Source organism: Zosterops lateralis (assembly GCF_965231275.1).
Source record: "Zosterops lateralis genome assembly, chromosome: Z".
Taxonomy (NCBI): Eukaryota; Metazoa; Chordata; class Aves; order Passeriformes; family Zosteropidae; genus Zosterops; species Zosterops lateralis.
Genome location: NC_139800.1, coordinates 47,587,441 through 47,602,421, shown reverse-complemented (window position 1 = coordinate 47,602,421; position 14,981 = coordinate 47,587,441). Strand labels below are relative to the sequence as shown.

The window sequence follows — 14,981 nt, the reverse complement described above, 5'->3', positions numbered from 1 at the left end:
TGGCCTGGCAGAAGCACACAGTAACACTTAGAGTAGTTTTGGAGGTACCTAGCCTTAGCCTCTCCCTCTGAGTGCTAGGGATAGCCATGTGTGAATTAAAACACCCAAAATCCCATCACCAGAACACTGACTTTATTAACAGAGACAAACAAAGGATTAAAACACGTAATGGGTTTGCTGAAATACACAGTGTGCCTGTGGAGGACAGACATGTTTATGTACATCGGTTCATTGTAGAAACGTGAGCAGTTTGGTCTAGGTGACTAGGATATCCCCAGGTGGTTTGCAACGAATCCAGACAGCTTTCTCTCCGTGGTGACCCTGGTAAACAACCAATTTCCCCCCAGCCCCACCCCAGCCAGGCTGGTGCCGGACCCCCTGCACACCACCAGTGTCTCATGCCGGACCTTCTACAGCACAGGGTAAGCACAGCTGGATTTGGCCTAAGGCCGGCGGTGTGGATGAACCCCACCGAGGGCTGCAGGCTGCTTGCTCTGGGGTGTGCCCGGCTGGGTCCTCTCAGCGGGGAGGCAAGAGAGAGGGGTTCTTGGGACACGCCCGCATCCGCCTCCCCCACTGTCCCAACCACCCCAGGGGAATTCCCTGGCCCCGGCTCCTCCAGCCGGCAGTAGGTGGATGTTTCCCGCCCGAGGAAGGAGCCGGACAGCCCGGGACGCGGCACGGGGCCAGTACTGCTTCCCGACACGGCTTGGCACTGCTCGGGTCTGCACTGGGACGGCACTGCAGCTCCCGGGACCGGCACCTCTCCTCCCAAGGGACGGCCCGGGATTTTCCTGGACGGACAAAAACAAGCGGGGGAGAAGAGGAAGGAGAGGACGGGGTGGGGCGGGGGAGAGAAAGAAGACAGCTCCACGGATGTCGGATGTCACGGACAGCGTTACACGGGCGACGTGGGGGCTTCTCGCTGCGTTTCTCGGGCGAAGGAGCTGCGGGAAGTCGCCGGCACGCCGCGGCCAGACGTCAGTGCCTGCGCTCCCGGGCTTGTCCCGGGGCGCCTCTGCTTACAGGCACTTGAGGAGGAAGGAATTGCACGACGTCCCCCGAGGGCAGTCGCAGAGCTTCCCGATGCGAGCCCCTTTCCTCACGGCGCACTGCTCCCCGGCGTCGCACTGCGGGCAGCGGCCGGGGGTGAGTGCCACCGCCACCAGCGCCCGCCTGCTCCTGTCCCGCCCCGTCCTGTGCCGTCTAGCCTAGTCCCTAGACCAGTGCCATTCTGTCCTTTCCCCTTCCCTTCTCTTCCCTGTTCTCGTCTCCCTTCCATCCCATTCCCGCCCGGTCTCTGTTCCGTCCCTGTCCCGTACCCATTCAATCCTCATTCTGTCTCTTCCCCATTCCGTCCCTTCCTTCTCTGTTATTCCGTCCCGTCCCGCCTCATTCTGCTCTGCCCCCTTCCCCTTCCTTTTTATTCCCTTCCCGGTCGCGTCCCGACCCGTCCCGCCGGGACACTCACCATGGGCACCTGCCCGAACTTCTTCTCGTAGTGCGGTCCCCTCTTGCTCTTGAGCTTCTCCAGCACCTCCTGCAGCGCCTCGATCTGCCGAGAGAGCACCGAGCCGCCGTCAGACCGCGCCCGCCCCGGCGGCGCCCCCTTCCCGCCCGTCCCGTCCCGTCCCGTCCCGTCCCGTCCCGTCCCGTCCCGTCCCGTCCCGTCCCGTCCCGTCCCGTCCCGTCCCGTCCCGTCCCGCCGCACCAGCTCCTTCTCCCGGGAGGCGCCGCCGCCGCCGGGCGGCCCCAGGTCCCGGGCGGGGCGCGGCGGGGTCGCTCCGTGCCCGCGGGCGCTCAGCAGCAGCGCGGCGGCCACTGCGCACAGCGCCAGCGCCCGGCAGCTCTCCATGGTGCTGCCGCCCCGCCGCCGCCGCCGCCGCTTTATAGCGCCGCGCCCGCCCCGCCTGCGTCAGCGCCCCCCGCCGCCGCGCCCCGGGGTCCGCTCCGCTCCGCTCGGCTCCGCGCCCCGCACCGCCCCAGTCGGCGCCCCAGAGCGCTGCCCGGCCCCCGCCGTCGGGCCAAACAGCACATACGTCTCCGAGGGCGACCGATTGACCTGATGGCGGCCAGCCCAGCCGCGCCCTGTCCGAGCTCGCTGCGGCCCAGGGCTGTGAGCAGAGTGGGAAACTATTCCCTCGGCCCTGGGGGCTGGGATGGTTGAGGGGGAAGGTGGGCATTGGACACACGGAGATGAAAGTGGCGGTTGGGCTTGCAGAATAGGGAGACTAGGCTTGGCAGTCGAGACAGGGATCTGACAGGAGGGAGAGCAAGTACGCTGTGGGCTAAGGAATAACACAATGTGCCCGAAGGAAGAACCATTGGGGAGGATTAGCCTGAAGGAGTGGGGGGGATGGGAGGGGGGTGGTAGATAGTGATGGTGAGCAATAAGCTGATGAGGATGTGAATGCTTGAATAAGGACAGGAGGGAAGGAACAGTGTGGGGAGTCTCAGGGCCACTGGGAGCAAGATAAGCAGCACCAAAAGGCCCAGGATAAAAGTAACTGCTTCAAGTAATACAAGCAGAACTGTGAATGGTGGTTGAGGTCAAATATCATACCACTGAACAGTTTCTTACATCCTGTGTGTGAAATGAAGCCACCTCCGTTTTGGAGAGAAAAAGTCCAGTTGCCAAAAGGAGACCTAGCATCAGTGTACACATGTCACCCAGACCTTCCCAGCAACGTTTGATTCTGCAAGCCCAGTGGCCTCGTGTCCATGAATACTCTGACTGAAAGATCCCTGGCAGGTCAAACCTGCCCAGGCCTCACGGCCATGGTGATGACGGGGGCAGCTGTTCCTAATAACAAAAACAGTGGCATGCCAAGAAGAGCATGCAAGATGAAGGACAGTGCTCAGCCTTCTCCAGCCTCCTCTGGGCCAAGGCTGGGGTAAAACAGGGTTGCTGGGCAGCAGTTTGTGGCATGAGACATTTGGTCAACCTGGTTGTTGAGACAAGGAGGCAGCGGGCTGGGTCTGCCTGTCAGGAGGCTTCACTTCAAGCTCATGGCTCTGAAGTGGCTATGGGGATGTTCCTGCCCGCAAGCCAACAGGTGCAAGAACTGGGCTCTGTCTCCTTAGGTGAATGGAGGATCATTTCGAGAAAGAAATTAGAAAACCTTGTTAACAAAACTCTCCCAGCTTGTTAATGAACTCTTTCATTTGGTCATTTGTAGGGATGCTAGGAAGGGGAGCTAGGAACAGCTTGAAAAGCCAATACAATGTGAGCACACACATAAAGTTGTTTAAAGACAAATTAAACAGGTCGAGGCATGTATCTTTCCAAGCAGGCAGGCTTTTTTTCAAGGGAACAAAAGGAGTGTGGTTTAACAAGTAATTTTCAACAGCAGCATTTTGTTTGAGGCAATAAAAAAGCTCTGATCTCTCTATCACATTGCTGGCCTCCAGTACTGCATGTTCACCTCTTGCTGTTACTTCCTCCCACACGCTCCTATTGATCATCACATCCAGCAAAGGTCTCATTTGTAATTGCTGGTCAGAGTAGAAGTCCTCTGCTGTCTTGCGTGGATCCTCCAGTTTCATTTAGCCACAGGGAAGGCTAAGATTTCAGATGTGACGCTAGTAGTAAACCACTCATAGCAAAGTCCAGGCTTTGTTCCCAGGCTGGAGCAAAACCACCACCACATGCAGTACTGAAAATTATGGGTGTGCCAAAACAAAGTTTCTTAGAACACAGAAATTACCCAGGCTATGAAAAATGCAATGCTTCATACAGAGAGGCAGATATATGGCCTATTCAACTTTAAAAGCAGCATCTGTGAAGCCTGACCAAAAATTCAAACCATATTTTATAGTATGAGGATTACTCATGCAGTTTTGAACACACCAGAGATGTTCAGAAAACATCACTGTTTTCTTTCCAATTTACGCTTACAGTAAAAGACTGAATTAATGTTAGCTACTCCAGTAAAATTATTGTTGAATGTGGAGACAATTACAAATTTGTTTCCAAAATTCATTGTGTCTGGCTACAGAAACCCACAAAACTACAAGTTTCTGTGCCTGTTATTGTCTGTATCACAATGTCTCTGCAGACATCATTCCCTTGTTCTCCATTCAGCCATTCTGGTACACTTTGTCTCCAGCACTAGGGGATAAAAAATCAGCAGGATTAATATCAGCAGGATAGCTGATTATTAAGTAAGTGTCAGAAGCTACAGGTCCAAGGAGCAGAAAAGGGTCAAGATACAAAAATGGAAAATCTCAGTTTACAATTACAAAAAGGCAGGTACTTTACAACAGCATCAGTAGCCAGTCATAAGACAGCTGGCTATGGAACGAGGGAAGCCTGTGGCACTTCAGAGCTCAGCTTGGGGTAATCTGCATGAAGTGTGATCAGATCTTAGGGATGGACAGCTCTGTTATACCTAAGTACTATTCAAGTTTCTTAAAGCTTTCTCCATGCAAATGTTATTGCACATGATACAAACAGAACATTAACAATGTGCATTAGCATCTGTACATCAAATGGATAATTTTGAAAATCACACATGCTTTTCATAATCACACTCTTCCATCATGATCAATTAAGTGTACTTGTAAATGTGGGAAAATAATGGAAGCTTATGCTGATGCTGGTGAGCAGTTCTCAGGCATTTATGTGTGTTCCAGTTTTGGCTTGTCATAGACATAGTGTTGGATGGATTTTAGGACTATTAGACAGTAGAGATTAGTGTCAAGCATTTAAACAAGTGCTCTACTGAATCAGAGACACCAAAATGGACATCTGGCTTTAAGTGGATGCTTTAAGTCTTTGCAGAAAAGCAGCAGGCTTTTATAAATGGCTTGTTAAATTGCCTAATTTATAAACCACTGTTTAAAAATAATATAGCATCATTGGTTTCTGAATCAAGACTTTTTTTTACTGAAATCTTGAACAGTGAGAAAAATCTAAGATAAATCAGAGTTCTGCCACACATGAAATAATAAAGAGTCCAGAGGCATACTTGAAAGACATCTATTTCAGCAGGAGATAGCAATTAATCTTGATGAGTAATAGATTGGAAAAAAGCCGTTTAAATAAAAGATGGGTTCTCAGAACAACAGCACGTATACCAATGCCCACACAAAGAGTGAGGCTACAAACTCCCCAGTAAACTAATCCCAATAAACTTCCCAATAAACTAACATGGGTGGAAGAGAGGTGGGAACAGGTCCCCAATGGCTTCTCCATTTCTGCAAGCAGAGTTATCGCAGAGGCTCTGCACTATCCACATCTCATTTCAGCCCTGGAAGCAGGCTTGTAATGATTGCGTTCCAGAGGCTCTACCTTGATGTTTGTTAAACAAACTGCCACCAATTTTGATTGAAGACCAAGCTGTAGCTCCCAGGTTCCCAGCACCTTCCTAGCTGCCATGAAAATAAAAAGGAAAATGGCAATGGGTACATTTTTAAAATCCATCCTGAATTTATCATCTCAGCCCAGATAATCTGAGAAGGAAACCCTTGGTTACTGCAACATCTCTAGGGGCATGAAGACAAGCTTAGCCCATCTCATTCATGGTTTCTCATTTCCTTCTGTAGAGGTGTTTCAAAACACCCCTGAGGTCACAGTATCGACTCTTTTAAAACTCCTCGCAGTCAACTGTTCACCTCTTAAACAGACCATGTCTAACTATCACAGAGAAACAGAACTAGGTAACCTCTTGGCCTCCCCTCTTCTCAGGGGCTGGAGGGAGGCACATAGCTCAGAACAGCTATGCCCAAGGTAAGACTAGACAGAAGCAAAGATTCCCAGGAACTCTAGAGCACGTGGTGTGATGTCCTGGTCCACAAAGTTTGTGTGCTTAATATGGCACAGCGATTTTCCTTGTTCTTCAACCTCCACTTGAAAAATCAGTGTCATCCCAAGTACCACCCTTTCCAGTAAGGAAACAGATTAGTGGTTGTCAGTTCAACAATACTTCAATACTACAGTGAAGAGGTTACATGTACCAGAGACAAGTAGGAAGTCTTGAAATAGTCACCCACAACTTCTACATTGCCTCTGCCATCATAAATATTATGCCCTTACAATGGCAGCTACCTTTAGGTTTAAAATTTGAGTTTAAAATTTCCTTTCATTCCAAAAGAGATCCTACTGGTAGTACAATGCCAATGAAAACTGAAAATTACTGTTGTAATGGCAGAAGGAGCTGCTACTGCTAAAGCATGAGACTCCTGGTGGCAGATACAATGTGAGTGCTCTCAGTGATTATTTTGAGACAGCATGAATAGCTCTACCAACATTATCAAATGTGGTACGAGCATGGGGTCCAATCCCTCACTCTTGCTGACTCCACGGAAAGCACTGTTTTTCAGCAAACCTCTGGGCAGCAAGAGACCTTCTCAGTGACCAAAACACCATCACACATGAGGGGCGCTGTGAACAGTCAGTGCCCCATACAGAATGCAGCATGGTAACATGCAAAAGCTTTTCCAAAATAGCTGTGTAGTGGAGGAGTGATAACCACTAGTGGCTCTCTGAACTGCTGTTCTGCACTGAAGATCCTGCTTGGTAGCGACTGCTAACCAGATCATGCTGATAGGATGATTTTGCCTACGATGATTAATTTTATTTGCTTAACATGTTTGCAAAGCTAAATATTATTAAGGCAGAACACTCCTATTTAATCAGACGTGTTTTGACTTTGCTTGCAGACATATTCAGAGGAAGAAATTTTGACAAATGTAAAAACTGTCTTTTCAGATGTAACAAGCAACAGGGAATTACCATTCTCAGAGGCATCTTTCCAAATATACCTGCTTCTATCATCTGTATCCCAAGATTATCTTACTGCCTCCAACTTGGCATGATTTAATTACCAGAGTAATTGAAAGAGTATATTCAAAAAAAAAAAATTACTCAGAGGAGATCAGATTTCTTAGCAGAAACAGGCAGTAGACCTCATGGCTTTGGAAGTGACAGGCAAAAGTGACTGCTGTAATTAAGGACAGAAAGTCATGTGCCTGAACTGATAATTCAGCTGGAGTAGGAGAAAATACAGTGCATTTCTTCTTACTGGAAGCCACTAACAGCATTCCAGGGTCTGGAACTCTTTTTCTCCTTGCTTATATTTTATAAATATATATTTGTATTTATATATTATAAAAATCTGTGTTTAAAAGTAGGGTATTTTTAAATGCATTTCAGAAGCCTACTAGCCACAAATAATTTAATTTTACTTTTGGGATCAAGAAATTTTGGGTCTATGCCAGATATGTTCACAAATGTGTATAATGAGACAAGTGGCACAAATGCACAGCTCTGTGCCTAGCTGGCAGTATTTAACATTATTATTCTATGTTAAATATTATTTAATATACTAAGAGTAAGCATAAGAGTGCAGACCTACAGAAGTAATCTTTTGTGCAGAACACACCTGGCTTTGGATACATTTCATCTCAGTAAAAAGACAGGGAAAACTGCTCTTTTAGTGCAATACAGAATTGTGCCAGAGACCACACAGTTCAACCTAAGCTACACTGTCTACATTGTTGCTATTTTATATTGAAGATCCCCATTCCAAAGAATTATTTCTTCTTCTCTTTTGCATCTGTCTGATACACAACTGGAAAGCCTACTAGGTAGCAGGCCTTCCATCCTCTTCCGGGATCCAAGGAGAACTCCTCTTCACACAAGCTTAGGAAGATTACAGCTAGCACCTTACCCCAGGTGATCACTCCTCTTAGCAGTCTTTCCTCTCCCCCCAGGCCAGCACAGGATAGGACCTCTATTCATGTGCACTGGCTCTTCTTGGATTTGACTTTCAGTTAAGAATATTTCTAGCAGTGGTTATCTGTGCACTTGTAGAGCAAAGCCAGATAAAATGAAATCACCTCCTTGTTCCCAGGTAGAACAGTATGTAGTTTCTATAAGGCACAACGTTTCAACAGAGAACAAATTAAATAACAGACGCTAAATTCTTGAAAAACTTTACACTCCAACAAGCTACCCTAAATAAACCAGAATAACCAAAGCATTCCAACATCTCGAAACTCCTTAAGCCAGTGGATTTCAGGCTTCTGCTCTGAGCAAAGCACTGATCCTTGTGGAGAAAACACTACCTTTGTGAAAACAAAATTACCAGAAGGACCACATGCCAGGCTTAAACACTTTTGCAGCTAATTCCTGTTCTCACACATACTCCCAGCAACTTGCTGATTTCACAGATACCAGAACACACCTCCCATCTCTTCCAGAAAACATTATGCATTCATCAGGTTCAACAGTTGCTTTGACTTCAGGGAGCCACACAGAAAAGCAATGTTTTTTGGATGAAAGCCAGAGACAGAACAAGATGACAACAACTGCATGAAATTTGTGATTTCGTGATGTGTTGAAGTCCCTGGCTGCCCTTAGAGCACTTCCCTTTCACAAATACTATTTATTAGCACATATGGGTTTTTCTTTGTTGGACAGCAAAAGTACTTTGCATTTATAGGAGACATACAAAAAAGAATTAAAAGAAACATAGGAGCTGACAAGCAAATACATAGCTTATTTTGCACATTTATTTATATAAGAGATAATATCAATAGTTTCTTATCAAACATGAATCATAATGCTAGAACCTGAAATTTATTCATGCAAAGTAGTTATATAAGCACTTAAATCACTTATCTCAAATTACTATAAAAAAACTGAAGCACTGTGTGACAGTTTCAGTCAGTGAAAACAATGATGAAATTTTCATTAAAAATAGCATCTTACAAATCTTTATTTTTAATCACTGCAATATTGTAGCTAGTGTGCTGCCCAGCCCCAAATAAAATATATAGAAGTAATTCCGATCATCACATGTTTAAGTTTACATCCTGAAAACTCCAAATTCTGTCTTCTTCGTGGGTGCATTCAGTGCTGCGCTGAGACTGAGACCCAAAACCAGTCTTGTGTCAGCTGGATCAATAACTCCGTCATCCCATAATCTAGAGAAAAACCAGAAACAAACAAAAACTTTTAACAATTAAAGGAAATCAACTTATACAGCTGGTATACTTTCAAACCCATGGAACTGGAAATGCTTCATATAAAGTAAAGAGGAGCAAAGAGCTAACTTATACTTAAAATGATGGAGTCAACTCAGGCTGTTCACCAATGCAACAGACTGGTGTGCATTACTCCATGGAATTTGTCTTATAGAACAACCTACTTCGCTTTAGGTAAGTGCAGAATGTCAGACCTACATATTTTAAACAGATTCTTCATTCTTAATCATCTCCTTCAAGAAAAAAAGCCCTCTTTGCTTGTTTATTTTCATGTGGAGAATGACCATCTGCCAATGACCTATTTAATTCTACTGAAAATGCATGCACTTTAAGGATTATGTCACATCATTATTCACACTATTCATGTTCATTCAACTGCCAGATGAAGATGATACAAGTGTTTATTCTTTCATCACTAAAAAGACAGAACAAATTTCAAGTATTTTCAGACTTTCTGTGGTGGGTTGACCTTTGCTGGATTCCAGGTGCTCACAGGGCTGCTATCTCTTCCCCTTCCCAGCTGGACAGAGGAGAGAAAATAAGATGGAAAACAATAGGTTGACATAAGATAGTTTACTAAGCAAAAGTGAAAGTTTGCATGTGCACAAAAAGAAAAAAAAGTTAACAACTTAATTCTCTACTTCCCATCAGCAAGCAATGTCCAGTCACTTCCCAGGAAGCAGGGCTTCAGTATGCAGGCATTTGCTTTGGAGAGCAAACACTGTAAATAACCAATGTTCCACCTTCCTTCTCATTTCCTTAGCTTTTGGAACTGAGCTGAAGTCATATGCTGCGGAATATCCCTTTGGTTAATCTGTGTCAGCAGGCCTAGTTGTGTCCCCTCCCAGGTTCTCGCCCACCCCAGAATACTGAAGAGGGGGAAAATGCTAGAGGGACAGGCTGGTGCTGTGCCAGCACTGCTCAGCCAAGGCACTGCTGCGCTGTTAACACCTTTCCAGATACTAATGCAAAGCACAGCACCAAGAGGGCTGCTGTGGGAAAATGAACTCCACCTCAGCAAGACCCAATAGAATTTCTTTCATTTATTTTACCATTAAGTTCATTTCTAAAGAACTAGAAAATACCACCCTTCTTAATCCAGGCCTGAAGGCAATTAAATTATAAATGAGCAATTGTCAAATTCCCAGGTCCCCAAAATTGTCAATACTTGCAAATAGTCTCTTTGATATTATTCAAAATTTAGGGTCTTAGTGGCATCAGTTCTCAATGACAGCTCCATTCTACCTGAATTCAAATCCATGTTGAAATTCCCAGCAGGCCATGAAAGTGTCCTGTAAATATTGTTATTTCCCCAGCAAGATATTTAAACAACATACCACACTGCTTATTGAAACCCAGTCTCACTTGAACACATACTTTATTCAGCATCTGCAGAACACATGCACAGTATTTTTGGTTAAGAGAGGGATGCCTCTCCTTCATCCCATCTTTCTCTAGAGAGACTTATTTTGCATTCTTTCTGAACTTACTTCAGTGTTGGCTAATGCTTAATTCTTTGTGGAAAATTTAAAAATGAAAGAAACACTCATGAATAGGGAGCTAAGACTGATTTTACTAAGAGAAGACACAGCCTTTCCTTTCTAACTGAAGTTCCATCTGCATATTTTATATTGTTTGGAGATAAATTTAGCAAAATCTATTAGACAGGAAACAAGGTATTTTGCACTCTTCTTTCAATCCTACCAATTTCACCCTCAAGACAACTACAAACTGTACATAAAAACATGCTGATAAACTCAAGGCAGCAGCAGACACTTGAGTGTTTTCCATATTTGCTTTATTTTGCCATTTGCTGTGAAAGTAATATTGATAAATCAGATAAATATACTAAGAGATTGACAATATATGTTTTTATTTTACAAGGTGTATCTGTCCTATGATGCACAAAATAGAATTGCAGTTGAAGACACCTTTAACAAGACCAAGCGCAAGGGTTCAGGCTCAGCTCTAGGAGCATGTTTTCAAACTATTAAACAGAGAAGAAAAAGGATACCTAGCTTAGAAAGAGTACTCTACTATAAAAAGATCTTACAACGGCACAGCTTCCCAAGCAGGAGACTGTTAAACTAAATGAGGCACAAGAGCAAAACCTAAGAACAGAAGAAGAAAGGGTTTGGAGAAGGGAAGACTTTGCTGCTAATTGGACAAAATAAGGTTCCTTCTTTTCTGGGAGTGAAAACCAAATTTTGATTCAAGAAGTCTTGCACCACAGTATTTATGGCAGTCACTGACCTGACTGCCAGGTCCCAACAAGCAGAGAATGAATTATGGAAAAATGACAGAATCATAGAATGGTTTGGGTTGGAAGGAACCTTAAAGATCATCTAGTTCCAACCCCCTCAACATGGGCAAGGACACCTTCAACTAGACCAGGTTGCTCAGAGCCCCATCCAACTTGGCATTGAACACTTCCAGGGATGGAGCAGAGGACTGCTCCTCTGGGCAATCTGTCCCAGTGCCTCACCACCCTCGCAGTAAAGAATTTTCTCAAATGTAAAAAGGAGAAAAACTTCTGGCATGGCAAAAAAAATCCCCTGCTATAACCCCAAACTACAAATGTAAGAAAACTGTAGCTCTATCTAACTTCTCATTTTTGGATTCTCAGCCAGTACCTCACTTCTAGGAGGCTAGTAACCCAAGCACTGGAATATTCTAATAGCCACATTTGTACCTGCATGAAGTGGTACTAATAGCAAATTATGTTTCAGATGACACAAGAGCTCTCTGTATCATAACTTGGATAAAGTGCATGGTCTAAACTCCTGCTGTCTGATGCCTGTCAGTAACTTCCTTCCTAACTGTATCTTTAAATTTTAAGTAGCAACCCATTAAAATATTTGGGCTTATTTGGGCAATGCTCCATCAGAAAGTACTTTTTACCATACAAAAGCAAAACCAACTGGAAGATTTTTTTTGTTCAAAATAGTCTAAGGAAAGTGTAAATTGGTTTTACAGAGACTTAGTTAAGAGATGTTTGCATTTTCTTGATTTTTCTCAAGACAATGGTTATAGCTCTTGATATAATTTAGCATGACAGAATGGCCAAGACAGTATTTTCTATACTTTCAACTTCACAGAGTGTGCATTACCAAAATTTAATGCACATGCTGTTTATTTCTTCACCTTGTATTTGTATTCTGATTTAGTTATGATGAATATAGTCAATTAATCTGCCAAAGAAATGGAAAAGATCCTCCTTAATAGTGAGGTCAAATCAATCTGAACCTTCTGTTTTCTTAAGATTATGAAAAAAACCCAACTTTATGAACAATGTTGAATATAGTAATTTCTATTATTAGGCAAATTTTGGTTTTTTGACTGCTACAGGTTTTTTTTCTCTGCATATAAATATTTTTCCCAACAAATACCTGTAATTAACTTTCTTATTTATGAAACACACCAAAACAGAATGAGGGAATTCGTAATACTTAAAACGTGCAACACATCTGCTCAGGGCCTGGAAAGGGCAGGGATGAACTGACTCCAAAGGAATTACCAACTTAGTACAATATCTTGCAAGCTGCAACCTCATAGTGATTACTGCTGTAATAAATATCCAAACTTTGGATTGAGGGGTTTTTTTCTTTTTTTTGTAACAATGCAATTGACTCAGATTGACAACCGTAGAGATTCTATGTTGCATGGAAGTCAAGCTGCTTTCATATGGTGACTCTAGGCTTCTGCTTCTCTTTGTTTAAAGAAAACTGCATTCTCTACAAGGGTATTGCATTAATAATTAAACTACCTATTATAACCCCATTGCAGGAACATGAGTCACACCACACTCATAAAATATCTGTAACTGAGACAGTGTGAGTAAAAGAAATGAAGTTGCCTAGAGTAAAATGCTTGTGTAATCTGTTAAGATGCAAACCACTGAAATCTTTTAAGAAACGTGTGAGCAGATTAATATAACTCATTAAAAAGGGTGCTGCCTAATGACTGCCATTAATTAAGACTGCTCATTTTGTAAGGTTCTAATCAAAAAACTGGTTAAAGTCTGATTAGAAAATACAACTGCAGGGAACAGTATTGACATCCTGTACATATAACAAGTTATCACTTATAAGCAAAATGATATAAACACAAGAAACAGGGATATTTTCTTGTCTCTTAAGATCGTTAGGGCGTTTTCCTTCTCTCTCCTTATTACTGCTAAAAGCTGGATTCACAGCCTAATGACGTCAAATGGAAGGGTCACATCAATCTCAATGGCTATTAAGGGTGAGGCAGACAATAGGCTGGAGGACAGCACGAGAGGGAGTCCAAACCAACTGCACACAAGCAGTAGTATGGACAACCATCTTTGTGCCCATCTATCCTTTCTGTTCTCTCCGAAATGCAAAACTGTTAGTTTCCTTGTTGACCTTTTTGGTGGAGGGATCTTACAAAACAAAGGCTGTCTGGATTCAGTTTCAATTTCAGTACCCTGAAATTTGATTGACAACCAGCTGGGTTTTTACCATGCTTGGAGCCCAACAGGAATGGGTTGCAAAAGGGACAGGTTAGTCCTCCCTGATTTACAGCAAATGCTTGCTAATGAGTAGCTGCTGATGTTGGCTGAGGAAAGGGTTGTCTACAAGGTTCAAGGTGAGTGGTATATCCTTCCTCATGAGTACACTTGCAGCAAAGACTGTAATCCACTTCATCTCATTGTTTCTGCTTGGACAGCCCACTCCACAGTAATGAAAACTTCTGAACTATTGATCTGAGATCTTGCTTAGGAATTAGTTAATGCAAAGCATAAAAGGGCAGGAAACATGACTATATCCACTGAAATATCCAATTAACTCTACAAGAGAGCAATTAAAAGCTCCTAGACAATGCAGACTGCACCTACTTGAACTGAAAAGCGAGAGAAACCAGCCAGGACTGCTTTGACCTGAGCCACTCACACATTGCTGTCAAAAGCACTCCTTTGTGAAAAGAGGCATTTCACCTTCATTACTTATAGCCAGATAAGCCTCAGTGGGATTTCAGCTCTGACATTTGACTTCAGCTGGGCTTATTATCTTGAGTGCAGTGTCACATGAACCCAACCACATGCAATCCAGACCCACGCTAGTTCTCAGCCAACTCACATCTGTGCACATCACATTTCCTTTCCAAGAGGAAACAATAAGAAGTGCATAACTACTCTGGTTTTTCAAATAAATGACATGTCACCAAGCACTAAAAGCACTTTCTCATGCCTTGGCTGGGCAAATTTAAGCTATTTGCTGGGGTGAGTATTAGATTTGCAACTTAAATTCACAAAACAGCCAGATATTTTGAAAACATAAACTGATAAAAGTTGCTTATTAGAGAGCATAAAGCTGGTATTAAACATTCAAGTTTCATGTCTTAAAATCAGACATTATTAAAAATTTAAAATGTGATATTTTTTAATGCTGGTCTTAAATTTACATGTAAAACTGCTTTCTTACAGGTTAGTAACTTACTGTTGTAAATACTGACAATCATCTGTTGGTTTTGAGGAAAGGGTAAGCTTTTATATTGCTAATATATCTAATATATTGAATGTTAAATAAATCATGAGTAAAAGAGTCTGTTTCCAGCGAACATATTAAAAAAAAAGTAAATGTAAAAAAAAAAAAAATTAAAAAAAAATCACATTATTCATCTTCTCTGGGGTAGGGATTAATTTTACATACAGACGTTTTTACTCATTTTTAAAATGTTATAAGTGGAATACTCCTCTCCTTAAAATCCAGTTATAAAAAATGGTAACATCTATTTTTTTCATTTTTTCTTCTTGCCTTAGAGCACAAGGTCAGCTGTTAAAGGTCAGCTATTAAAAACTTTTGTGCTATTTCTTTTACTACCCATTAAGTTCAAGCCTGATGAAGGTATTCATTTGATGAAACATTAAAACTAATGTGGATTTCTCCGGTACAAATATCTCAGCTAAGCATATTCCACTATCCCTACAGAAAGAAGAAGTTAACAGTAGTTTTGTATCTTACTTC

General features: G+C 43.2%; 2 protein-coding genes across 2 annotated transcripts in view; both read right to left on the bottom strand.

Annotated features, from left to right (window-relative positions):
- Nucleotides 1-1,022: 1,022 nt before the first annotated feature.
- CARTPT (CART prepropeptide) lies at nucleotides 1,023-1,855 on the bottom strand (the record flags this gene model as incomplete). The annotated part of the gene is made up of 3 exons (XM_083884286.1): nucleotides 1,023-1,130; nucleotides 1,472-1,555; nucleotides 1,712-1,855. 3 exons carry the CDS (start codon nucleotides 1,853-1,855, stop codon nucleotides 1,023-1,025), a joined length of 336 nt encoding a protein of 111 aa, XP_083740412.1.
- A 6,644-nt stretch (nucleotides 1,856-8,499) lies between these two features.
- Nucleotides 8,500-14,981, bottom strand: part of MCCC2 (methylcrotonyl-CoA carboxylase subunit 2) — a gene marked incomplete at its 5' end in the record, with an annotated part of 36,341 nt that continues 29,859 nt past the window's right edge. Inside the window, one exon of the mRNA XM_083884134.1 lies at nucleotides 8,500-8,931. Within this exon, the coding sequence (XP_083740260.1) occupies nucleotides 8,814-8,931 (118 nt within the window). The 3' untranslated portion in view covers nucleotides 8,500-8,813. The remainder of the gene's footprint in view (nucleotides 8,932-14,981) is intronic.